Source organism: Erythrolamprus reginae, chromosome 2 (genome assembly GCF_031021105.1).
Source record: "Erythrolamprus reginae isolate rEryReg1 chromosome 2, rEryReg1.hap1, whole genome shotgun sequence".
Classification (NCBI taxonomy): Eukaryota; Metazoa; Chordata; class Lepidosauria; order Squamata; family Dipsadidae; genus Erythrolamprus; species Erythrolamprus reginae.
In genome coordinates this window covers 69,941,506-69,954,120 of record NC_091951.1, presented here as the reverse complement: position 1 = coordinate 69,954,120, position 12,615 = coordinate 69,941,506, and the positions used below count along the sequence as shown (strand labels likewise).

General features: G+C 42.0%; 1 protein-coding gene across 4 annotated transcripts in view; it reads left to right on the top strand.

Annotated features, from left to right (window-relative positions):
- The window catches only part of LOC139160431 (protein SSUH2 homolog), a 63,044-nt gene that overhangs the window by 47,240 nt on the left and 3,189 nt on the right, over positions 1-12,615 (top strand). For all 4 annotated transcript variants that reach the window (XM_070738279.1, XM_070738282.1, XM_070738280.1 and 1 more), the window contains 3 exons: positions 4,846-4,938; positions 6,405-6,510; positions 11,524-11,631. In XM_070738279.1, the coding sequence (XP_070594380.1) occupies positions 4,846-4,938; positions 6,405-6,510; positions 11,524-11,631 (307 nt within the window). The remainder of the gene's footprint in view (positions 1-4,845; positions 4,939-6,404; positions 6,511-11,523; positions 11,632-12,615) is intronic.

The following is a 12,615-nucleotide window of genomic DNA, read 5'->3' as shown; positions in this document are numbered from 1 at the left end:
TATTACATTGCTCTGTGAAACTGTAATGGAGAGGCCTCATCCAAAGCAATAAGTCCCTATGAATCTTTGCATGGGCCCCCTGAGTAAGTATGCATGCAAAACAGGTTATTTGTCACATCCTTAGGTGGACCTGAAGCAATAGACATGGAGCTTCTTGGTTTCAGATCTCACTCTTAATTCAAACTTACTAAGACTGCCTAATAGATTTTATTTCCTTCCTTCCTTCCTTCCTTCCTTCCTTCCTTCCTTCATTACTTACCTACCTACCTACCTACCTACCTACTTACCTACTTACTTACTTATTTGTTGGACTTGTATGACGTCCCTCTCCGTGGACTCGGGGCAGCTCACAACACATCAATAAAAACAATATAGAATAATATATCTGATCTAATTAATATAAATAATAAAGATTTTAGGTGCAGAATGAGAGGAAGCACAATTTTGAATGTTCTTGGAGAAATGAGAACATGTTTTAAGGAAACAGCATATGAAGATGCAATAGAAATGCTAATGTTACTTTTGTTGAAAGAGCCAGGACCCTGAGCTAATCAAAATGTAGCTTGAAAAGCAGCCCTTATTTTGACATGCAGCTGTCTGAGGAAACCATAAACCAGAAAGAGAAAAATAAGTCTCTCTTGTTCTGCTCTGCATATCAAAGAAATATTTAATGGCTTTTAGAAGCTACATCTCAAGTGAATCAAGAAGAGATCCTTGCTTGGGTTGTACATCTTCTCTAGTTCTGTTTGGGCTTTATAAACAAGTATAGAAGTCACCCTGTGAGTTATGATGAGCAGCCCCACTTGTTCTTTAAAGTTGCACTGGAGTTGTTCATATAGACTGGTCTTCATGAATATAATGCAATTTTCTACAGCCAGGAGTGCTTGCGTGTACTGTACTGTAGTTTCGTCCAGTATGAAGGCTTATGGGTTTGTTGGGATCTTTAAAGTAAAGGTGTTTTTGTGAAACCAGTCCCATCCTATCCCCCCCACCCCCCGAAGGTTTAGAGAGAGAGAAGTACAACATCTGGACCAATATATATAAAGATAACAAATGAATGACTTTGTTTGTTTGTCTGTTTGTTTGTTTGGACTTATATAAGGCACAACTCCAAAGGACTCTGGGCGGCTCACGAGCAAATACATATAACATGTAATATAAACCACCCTAAATACTGTTCAAAACAATTTAAAACCAGCAATTAAAACTATTTTAAAAACATGCATGTCTTTAATGGCCAGATTCCGATGGTATGCCATCTGATTAACGATCTCAGGCCTGATGGAAAAGCCAGGTCTTCATGGCTTTTCAGAAGGCCAGTAGGGTGGGGGCAGTTTGGATCTCAGGAGGTAGCTGGTTCCAAAGAGTCGGAGCAGCCACAGAGAAGGCCTTTCCCCACGGGCTCGCCAGCCAACACTGTTTAGCTGTCATCACCCAGAGAAGACCAACCCTGTGGGCCCTTATCGGTCACTGGGAGCTATGCAGTGGAAGGCAGTCTCGAAGATAGTCTGGCCCTAGGATCTTATGGTGTCAGCATATTTACAGTATTTGTTATATACCATTCTGATGTGGAACACAACTGGTGGAAACATATTTGTGCAACAAATAGGGATATATAACATATAACCCATCTTGCTAGCCATAATGCCTCTGGGCAGCTTACAATGCAATAAAAATAGAAATGTAAAACATTATAAATATAGGAGCAATTAAAATTACAAGAACTTGCCTGGAATGGGGATGGTGGTTTTTCTGTCACCTCCAGCCTAAAACTTCCTTTGTTCTCTTACGGAATTCATGAGATATTGGCCAAAATTAAATTGTTTGCAATTTGATTTAATTTCCCCCGTTATTATTGTCTGCCCCCTATGATGGTATACAGTATCACCCACCTCCAAAATCTGCTAATTCCTGAGTTTCCCAGTTGGTAACAATGATAGCAGTCAGAAAAAACTGTCTGGAATAGAGTTAATATAATTTAAAGTTTTATACAGTACTAACCTCTACCAGATCCAGCAGATGGCACCATTATCCAGGAGAAAAGCTGAACAAGAAGGGAGCTGTAGTTAGTCTTGAATTCCTATAGACTATTTCTTCCCATAAAGGAAGAAATTGCTGTTATTTTTAATATCTAAACCATTGGGAAAAAAAAGTAAGAAGAACTTAGATACTTTTGAAATTATACCTTAGACTTTTAAAAATCTTCTTTTGCAAATTCTGTTTATGAAAAATAATAAGAAAACTGAAAAATTACCAGTAATAAGATAATACATATTGTCTATGGACTGTCTCCAAAATACAGGAAAACTGTATTTTGGAGACAATCCATAGACAATATGTATTATCTTATTACAATCATTTTTTTTGGTTGTCTTATCATTCATCTGGGAAGCCCAAAGACTGCTAGGCTTCTTGATTCATAAATAATCATAAATAAAACTGCATCTCAACCCATTTTATTCCACGTAGCTGGTGGAATTCATTGTAATAGGTTTGTTGCTAGAATAGATGAAGGAATGTATTATTTTATATTATTATTATACTTTTGATCCAACAAGATTACCAGAGTTCTTTGGATACATTACAAAGTTATATAAAATATTAAATGCAATCAATAATATGAAACATTAAATAGTACAGGAAATGTATAATACAAATCACCATCCCATATTAATGTTGGTAGGTGCTTAACATCAAAACCTCAGAGAAAATGTACTTTGAAGAGAAGAAAATAAGTTCAAAGACTAGAAGGTTTCTCTTGCAAGGCTTCAGGCCATTGATCAGGAAATTGATGTAAAGTCACTAATGTGGTATAATTTTGGACTACAGGTAACCCTTCACTTACAACAGTTTAGTTTAGGGTTCCCCAAACTTGGCAACTTTAAGACTTGTGGACTTCAATAGCTGGCTGGAGAATTCTGGGAGTTAACGTCCACAAGTCTTAAAGTTGCCGAGTTTGAAGATTTCTGTTTTAGTAACTGTTCAACAAGGCTTGCCCAGAAAGTAATGCACCACATTTTTTTTCTTCAACAATTATTTATTGAACACAATAAAACTTACACACAAGAAATAATTATGTTTCTTCTACACTCCCTATTTTTCCACATAAACTCCGTCCCGTTCTATGGCCTTCCTCCAGCAAGACACAAGGGCATGTATGCCCTGTCGGTAATACTCCTTGTTCTGGTCATGAAGCCATTTTTGCACTGTGCGAATCACCTCTAATGGCATCACCTTCTGTGCCCAGCGACTAACCGTACTTCTGTCGACTGCAGATTCTCCATAAACTATACACAAACATTTGTGAATGTTCCCAACAGTTTCTTTCTCCGCAGTGAGAAATTTAATGATGAGCTGCTACTTGTAACGTACATGACTTACAGACGCCATTTCAAAACACTGTTACAACTACACTATCTGTCTGAAGAAACGCAAAATTTACGCATGCTCTCCGGACAATTCAGATAATGTATATCTAAAGTTTCACATTTGTACCATTACTGTAGGCTGAGAAAAAAAATGTGGTACATTACTTTCTGGGCGACCCTCGTAAATTATAACAGCACTGAAAAAAATAAGTTATGACCGTTTTTCATACATACCACCATTGTAGCATCTCCATGGTCACATGATCAAAATTCAGATGCTTGGCAACTGATTTATATCTATGACACTATGTTCCAGTGCCCTGGGGCCATGTGATCACCTTTTGAGACCCTCTGAGAAGCAAACTCAATGGGGAAGCCGGATTCCCATAACAATCATCTTACTAATTTACCAACTGCAATGGTTCTCTTAACAATGGTGACAAGAAAGGTTGCAAAATGGGGCATAGTTAACAACCAACTTGCTTAGCAACAGAAACTTTGAGCTCAGTTGTCATACATTGAGGACTAAATGTACTCTCTCAGCTGGTTGTGAGCATAAAATGAGGTGATACATATGTGAACGACCCTTGAAAGTACATAAAAAGAAACAGTCTTTCAGCAGACTTGACTCTGGTTGACTTTCTTGGCAAGACTACAGAAGGCCCCAGAGGAAAAGTAAGAAATAAATGTATTGATTGATGCTATCAATGTCCCTTTTCCCCATCCACCTGCACATTGCACATGTACATCCTAGCAACCCAATCTGTCCAGAGATCATCTTCCTGATTAGGAAAATGACTTCAGAAATTTGGTGAAAGTCTTGAGGCAGAGAAGATTCACCAGCCATGTTACAGCATTAGACCTTTCACAGGTTGAACAGCCCCAAGCTCAAAACATCCTGGCTTTTGTCAAAGCTGCTAACAAAATTTATTCAGCTTTTGGGATGGCGTAGATTACTGAGTCGTTTTGACCTAGTTCTATGTAGAATATTAATTGTCGGCCATTTGAGAGAAGAGTATCCTGAGGAAAACATCCTGAAATTGAACAGATGTATCCTTTTCCTGCTATTTGCGGTGTATTTTTATTTTTATTTTTGGAAATTTAAATGCAAAGCAATTTGCGTTCCTCACAAGAATTCTGCACAAGGTTCTTTCTGCCTCTTTAAAAGCAGCCTTATTGGTTCAGTGGTCCTGCTTAGAATCTAGAAAATTGGGTTGGGGGAGAATTTGAAATTGGCAGGGAAAGACAGAAAGAGAAATTAATTTCCTGTAGTGGCCTAGTTAAGTAAATTACCAGAGAAAAGGATGGGATGAAACTACATCAAACGAAATAAACAAAAGTTTCTTTAAGGAAGTGCTAGTGGGTTTCAAGCCAAGCTGTTAAGAACTTCAAAGATGCATTCTTGTTAGATTTCTCCATCCTAACTGCTGTTATTTTCACTATCTGAAAATGTCTATTTGTCGTATTTCCTTTATAGGTGTAATGTCTGTTCTGGCCTGGGGACGACTGCTTGTTCAGACTGTGGTGGAACTGGAAAACTGCTGACATACATTGAGCTGCAAGTTGAATGGCAAGTCCTGCCAGCCTATAGACTGAGGAACAGTCTTTCTCATTCCAGCCTTTATTTCTCAACAGTGGCTCACGTATTTCTCTGGGGTTTTCCAAGTAGGAGATAGAGACATAATGGTGTCCCTGTCCCTCTTCCCCACATAACTGGTGTTTGGATCCCAGCCCTGAAGGAACATGGAGGCATCAAGCCTGATAGTCTTTGATAGACCTGTCCTGAAATATTTTTTTTAATCCATTCAGATGGAATGGGACTTTTGTCTCTGACTCCTCATTCTCCTCAGATGTTTCTCCTCAGGCGATTATCCCCCACTTATCTCCTCAGGTGACACCCCTCCACCCATTTGCCTTGGACAATAGGTCACTGACATCTGCATTTAACAACACTGTTTCACAGAAAGAGAGTTCATCCTGGGTGTCCCCCCAGACAGCCCCCAGCTAGAAGGGCCTACTCCCCCATCCCCAATACATATCCAGCAAAAGTGATACCTAGCGATCTTTTTGCTGAAATGGAGACCAGACTATTGGGCGTGGGGAGTGGGGAGAAGAACACTTGGTTTACTTAGAAGTAAGTCTCACTAAATTTAATGCTAGGATTGAAATAATCACTTATTTATTGATTGATTTGATTAGGCTTCCGGAACTTCTAAATACAATTATCTTAAATTATCCCAATTATGTTAAAATCAATCAGGCCCACTCAAACAGCAGCCATACCAACATTTGTCGGCCAGAGGGCTGAGATCTAATAGCCCCAAGTTTGGCGGCATAAACGAGTCTTAAGACTTGCAGAAGGCAAGGAGGGTGGGGGCAGTGCGAATCTCTGGGAGGAGCTGATTCCAGAGGGCCGCCCCCCCCACAGAGAAGGCTCTTCCCCTAGGCCCCGCCAGGAGACATATCTTAAGTTGGAGGGTTACTTTACTCTAATAGGACCCAAGTCTTGAATGTGACAGCACGCTGTGTATAAAATTGTATTCCTCGAACAATACTTAGATTAAAACATACGGGTTTTTTTTCATGTATGAAATTATTTCCGCTGTTGTTGAATACTCCCATAATTTAAACTGTCATTCCTCTAAGGAAGAATTTCAATGTGAAAATTTGGAATTTTCTGCAATCTGTGCAAATGGAAGACCTCCAATTCAAAAAGAGTTATAATGGTTAAATCTTGAAAATTGGGTTTCGAACTTTTGTTGCTTAACTTGGCAGTACTAGATTTATGGCACTGGCTTGTATTTCAGAGCCACCATTAACCACTTTAGAAGCAATGCTGAGATTTAACTTCATTTTATCTCTTTTTGACATAAAACAACATAATCATGTATCTGCCTCATTGTTGATCTATATTAGAGGCTTCAGCAAGCAATTGACCTTATTCTTCCCAACAGAGTTTTACTGAATCTGATTTTCTGTGAAAATAGGGCATGCGCCAGAGGTTCTCTTTGTAAATGGTGTTGTTTACCTTCACAGGAAAAATAACATTTTTGAATATGTGATGGATGAAAGAACAGGGTTTCCTACTGAACTCTTCAAAGCAGTTAAAGGGAAGAAGCTGTTTGTGGATGAGCAATACTTGGTAATTTTCCTGCTATTCTCTCATATATTTTCCTCCTTTATTTTTTCCTCTATTCCCCCTTTAATACATTCTACCTGATTATATCCTCTATAACCCTCATTGTGTATTGGACAAAAGAAAGAAACAAACAAATAAAATAAAATAATGAACTATGTATGGTAGAAGCACAAGGCTTACCTCATGGCAGGATTGAAAAAAGCAATTCGAATGCATGTACAGTGATCCCTCGAGTATCGCGAGGGTTACGTTCCAAGACCCCTCGCGATACTCGATTTTTCGCAATATAGTGGTGCGGAAGTAAAAACACCATCTGCGCATGCGCGCCCTTTTTTCCATGGCCGCGCATGCGCAGATGGTGTTTTTACTTCCGCACCTGGGAAGACCCAGGGAAGGTTCCTTCCGCCGCCCAGCAGCTGATCTGCTCGGCGGCAGCAGCGAGGAGCCGAATCAGGCTTTCCCCTTTGCGTGGGCAGCGGGGAAACCCCGATCTTCGTCTGCTCGCTGCTGCCGCGGCCGCCCAGCAGCTGATCTGCTCGGCGGCAGCAGCGAGGAGCCGAATCGGGCTTTCCCCTTTGCGTGGGCGGCGGGGAAACCCGGATCTTCGTCTGCTCGCTGCTGCTGCAGCAGCAGCGAGCAGACGAAGATCCGGGTTTCCCCGCTGCCCACGCAAAGGGGAAACCCCGGCTCCTCGCTGATGCCCCCGCTCGCCCGCCCGCCACCCGCCAGCAAGAGGGGGAGAGATAGAGAAAGAGAGAGAAGGAAAGAAAGAGATGAGAGAGGGAGGAAGAGAGTGTGAGAGAGGAAGAAGCAAGATAGAGAAAGAGAGAGAGAGAAAGAAAGAAAGATGAGAAAGGAAGGAAGAGAGTGACGTCATCGGGGGGGGGAAATCGCGATATAGCGTTTCGCGAAACTCGAGGGATCACTGTATTTGCATATTTATGCATGCCTGAATACAGCAGGTGCATTTTACACAAACATTCAGGGAAACTTATAACAATTAAAAATAGCACAATATAAATATAACTAGTCTTCGATTATGACTGGTTGCTTAGAAACTGTTCAATGTTATAATGGATCCCTGCCAAAAGGTACTTATGACCCAGTTCCAAAATTTTGAAGGCCAGTGTCCCTTCTAGTAACTGACTGCATTTCAGGAAGTCAGCAATTGTACCACAGTTATGACTTGTTTGCAGTGTTTGGAAGATACGTGGCTGTAATTTACTATACTGACTGAAAAAATAAGTTATATGGTTATATTAGTAATTTGGACTATGATTTTTCTTGGCTGCTGTGCATTTTAATTTTTACAATGTTCGTTTGTTTAATTTTGTTCATTTCCCAGAACCACTTGTTGAGATGGGCAGTCATATAAATCCAATAAATGACTGGAAAATAAACATAAATAAGTCCTGGCAATATACCTTTTTCTATTTATCCACGAATCTATCAGTAATCGATCTATCCAGCACTGGATGGAAACTTAGGAAGAGAGAACCAACTTAGAAAATAAGGAGAAATTTCCTGACACTGAGAACAATCAAGAAGTGGTATAGTTTGCCTTCAGAAGTTGTGAGTGCCCCAGCTCCGTTAGACCAGCGTTTCCCAACCGGTGTGCCGCGGCACAGTAGTGTGCCGCGAGACATGGCCAGGTGTGCCGCGAGAAGCTCCAGCTGGGCAGGGCGCTGCCGGCGCCCCTGCCTGAGTGTCGTCCTGTGGATGGTCTTGGGCTTCACAGTCGCTTCCTAGTTCCCTCTCCTCCCACCGCCTGTGTCTCCCGCCGTCGCCTCCCACCAAGCCGTCGCCCGTTGCCGTGGGTTCGAGTGGGAGCTGCCGCTTCCCTCCGTCCAGCTCAGCCACGCTGCCGTAGAAAGCACAGAGGTTATTGCCACCGCTTCTGCCTCCACTCAGGGAGCCGCCGTGGTCACCGCGCCTTTTCCTCTCGCTCAGCTCAACCACGATGGCTGCCTGAGTGGAGGCAGAGGCGGCGGCAATAACCTCGTGGCGGAGGGGAAGCGCTGACGGGCTCTCCTCCTTCCCCACCCCCGCGCTTCTCTCCCGCCCTGGCTTTTGCTTCGCCCCATGATTTCCCCGCAATTTCATCCAGGCCACCTCTTGCCTCCTTTTGAACTGCGGGGAAATCTGCGGGCGAAGCAAAAGCCAGGGCGGGAGAGAAGCGCGGGGGTGGGGAAGGAGGAGAGCCCGTCAGCGCTTCCCCCCCGCCAAGCTGCCTGCTTGTCCTCGCGCCTCGTTGCTACCTCCTGCCTTTTTCCAGGGGCCTTTGGAAGGTACCCAGGGAAGGGGGGGGATTGGGGGTGGCTGCAGCGGCTTCTCGTCCTCCTCATCGGGCTGCTAACGCCCGCCCGGCCCCTCTTGCATGCAGCTGAGGCAGGATTTGGAATGTCGGGGGTGTGTGCGTGCGGGCTCCGCATCCCCCTGCCACCCGGAACATTTAAAATAAGAAAAACCTTCGCCGGCCTCCGCAGAGAAGAAAGGAAGAGAGAGAAAGAGAGAGAGAGCAAGAGGGACATAGCAAGAGAGGCAGAGAGAGAGAGAGCAAGAGAGACATAGCAAGAGAGGCAGAGAGAGAGAGACAGAGAGACAGAGAAAGAGAGAGAAAGAAAGAGAGCTAGCAAGAGAGAGAGAAAGAGAGACAGAGAAAAAGAAAGAGAGACAGAGAGAGAAAGAGATAGCAAGAGAGAGAGAAAGAGAGAGAAAAAGAGAGAGAATGAAAGAGAGATAGCAAGAGAGGCAGAGAGAGCAAGGGAGAGAGAAAGACATATAGGGAGGGAAGGAGGGAGAGAGAAAGAGAGCAAAAGAGAGAGGAAGAAAGAAAGAGGGATGGAGAAAGAGAAAGAAGGGAAGGAAGGAAGAGAGAGAAAGAGTGAGGGAGAAATAGAGCGAAATGGAGGAAGATTTTTTTTTTGTCAAAACTTTTCTTTAGCCACCCCCCCCCCCCTTTCAGTGTTCCCCAGGATTTTGAAAATGTGAATAATGTGCCGCGGCTCAAAAAAGGTTGGGAAACACTGCGTTAGACCACTGCAGTAGTCTAAAGGTTTCGAATAAAAAAATGTAAATAAACAGCCAGGGTGGCATAGTGGTTAGAGTGCAGCTCTGCAGGCTACTTCAGCTAACTGCTAGCTGTAATTCAGCAGTTCAAATCTTACCATTGGCTCAAGGTTGTTTCAGCCTTCCATCCTTCCGGGGTGGACAAAATGAGGAACCAGAATGTTGGGGGCAATATGCTGATTCTGTAAAACCCATTAGAGAGGGCTGTAAAAGCACGGTGAAGTGGTATATAAATCTAATTGCTGTTGCTAAATGTCTGTTGTACTTGCCAGGGTAAGGTCCATACAGAAACTATTTCAGGTTCTAGCTCTATTTTCAGCATTTTGAAGAGATTGAATAGCCTCTTGTCCAGAATGGTATAGGGTGTCCTGCTTGGGCAAGGGGTTGGACTGGAAGACCTTCCAACTCTTTGATTTTGTATTCTACATATCATCATGAATGTTTTTATGTGGATCCAGACCACTATTTAATATATCCTTCTCTAGTGGTCCTGAGGCTTTTTATCTCAGAAGACTTTTTGCAATTGTAAATACAATTGCCGACCATCAACACACCAATTAACCAAATGGAAAATTTTTATGACGTTTGGAGGAGCCCAAAGCATATATTCCAGTTGAGAAAAATAGAATAGAGTAGAATAGAATAGAACAGAATTGAATTGAATTGAATTTTATTGGCCAAGTGTGATTGGATACACAAGGAATTGCCTTGGTGCATTATCTCAGTGAACATAATAAGAAAAGATAAGTTTGTCAAGAATCATAAGGTATGAGCCGCCCCGAGTCTACGGAGAGGGGCGGCATACAAATCTAATAAATAAGTAAGTAAACAAACAAACAAACAAACAACTAACTAACTAACTAACTAACTAACTAACTAACTAACTAACTAACTAACTAACTAACTAACTAACTAACACTTAATGGTAGTTTTAATGCTCTCTGAAGATGGGCTCCAAACCCCAAGAGTAAACCTCTGGTCCTGATGACCAACCCAGATTGGATATTGTAAATACTGTCACTGTTGTCCAGTGCATTTACCACGCCAAAGGCATGGTATTTTCTTTATCTCAATTTTCTTTTTCTTTTTCTTTTTTGTTAATTTATTGTTTTATTTCTTTGAGCGTCCATCCACATACTCCTATGGATGTGCTTCCCCCCTGTCTCTGCTTATTTTCTTGGTTATTTAATTTGCTTGTTTTAATTTGTCTGATGGCCTAGCAGCTCTGGTGACTTAACAGTGTTAAAAAATACCACAGCACAAAAGCAACAGTTAAAAAATAAAAGACACATTATGTATTTGTGACAAAGCATGATTCTCAAATACTTACATTTACCGTGACCTTATATGTTCACCTGACCCAGTGCCTGGGGCAAAAATAAAATCTTTCAGGCTTTGTTAAAAGCTGGAAGAATCAAGAAATCAGAGAGGGATTTTTTTTCTTAGATCAGGGACTGCAAAAGAGAAAGGTGCCTGCTGGATACCACGTATTTAATTGGTAAGACTTGGATCAGATGAGTCCTGTTCCATTTTTCATGACAGGCAGAAATCATTGCAGTCCTTCAAATATTGGGCCATGTAGGGCATTATGGCACCTTGAATTGCACCTGGAAATGTATTGGCAACCAGTGAAGGTCACACAGTTGTGGCATTACATGCCTGTATCGAGATACACCTATATCTACTTGCATTGCTGTGTTCAGGACTAGCATTAGTTTCCATGTAGGGTTCAAGGGCAGCCTTGTATAGAGCACACTTTAGTAGTCTAAAGTTTTGGAATAAAAGACTGGATTGTAAATGTTTGTTGTACTTGCCTGGGTCCAGTCCATACAGAAACTGTTTTAGGGCTGTATCTAGCATTCAGCTACGTTTCTGTTAGTAACATTACCCATCTCTTCTTTTTATTGTTCTAGAGTTTGGTATCTTCTAAAAATATTGTTTTCGTAGGTTCATCCAGTGATAAGCTTCCCTATCGCTGCTATCAATCAAGCTTCCCGCAATGCCATTGAACAACATCAAGCTCAGTTTGGATCTACTGTACGGATACTGAGACAGGTGAGAGCAACAGAGATTAGCATAACTTTTTTTTGTAATGGTGATGATCAATCACAGTACTATGGATTAACTGATGTATTACTCCCTTCTGATAGGGAGCATAAAGGAAAAGGGGAAAATGTGATGGTGACCAATATCTGTACCTTGGCTGTAGGAATGAGAGTGGAGGTTCATTCTCCGAGCTTGTGGAGAAATCACATTCAGAAACCAACCCAGAAGGTCAGAGAATGAACATCCTCACAGGGAAATATCTCTGGGCACAGAGCTATTCCTTCTCCTAGGAGGTCATAATCAAATCTTTTCATGTGTGTGATTAATTTGTTGCTCTTGTGTCACTGAGCAAATTATGCATAATGTAAGGGTACACCTATACCCCCAATAAGGAGGCACCGCCGCCACTGCCGTATAAGGTAAGAGTGGCTGGCGATGGAGTTGGAAGCCAGGCATGGGTGAAATGCTCCCAGCTTGAGCATCTCTGCCAGTGATCAGAGAACCAGTAGTGACAGCAATGCAAGACTCCACCCAGTTGCACCCATTTTGGTTCTTTTACCCTCTGCACATGCACAAAATGCTTTGCACATGCAATTAATGGAGAATTAATCTTCTACATAAATTACATGTTTACATTTAATTAATAGGATAAATGAATGAGATATTTTAAAAGAATATTGCAGTATTATTTCTAGCAGCGGCAACATCCTGAGTGATAGACAGGGTAAATATTTTTTGGGGAGTTGTGGGGTTTAGAGACAACACATATACTGCCTTAAATAAGAATAGCACTTCAACTTATATAACCTTTCACAGTATTTTACAGCCCTCTCTAAGCAGTTTTACAGAGTCGGCATATTGCCCCCAACAATCTAGGTGCTCATTTTACCCACCTCGGAAGGATGGAGGGTTGAATCAATCTTGAGCCAGTGAGACTCGAACTACTGAACTATTGGAACCCAGCAGCACCATTCCCCGTAGGCTGCGCGCATC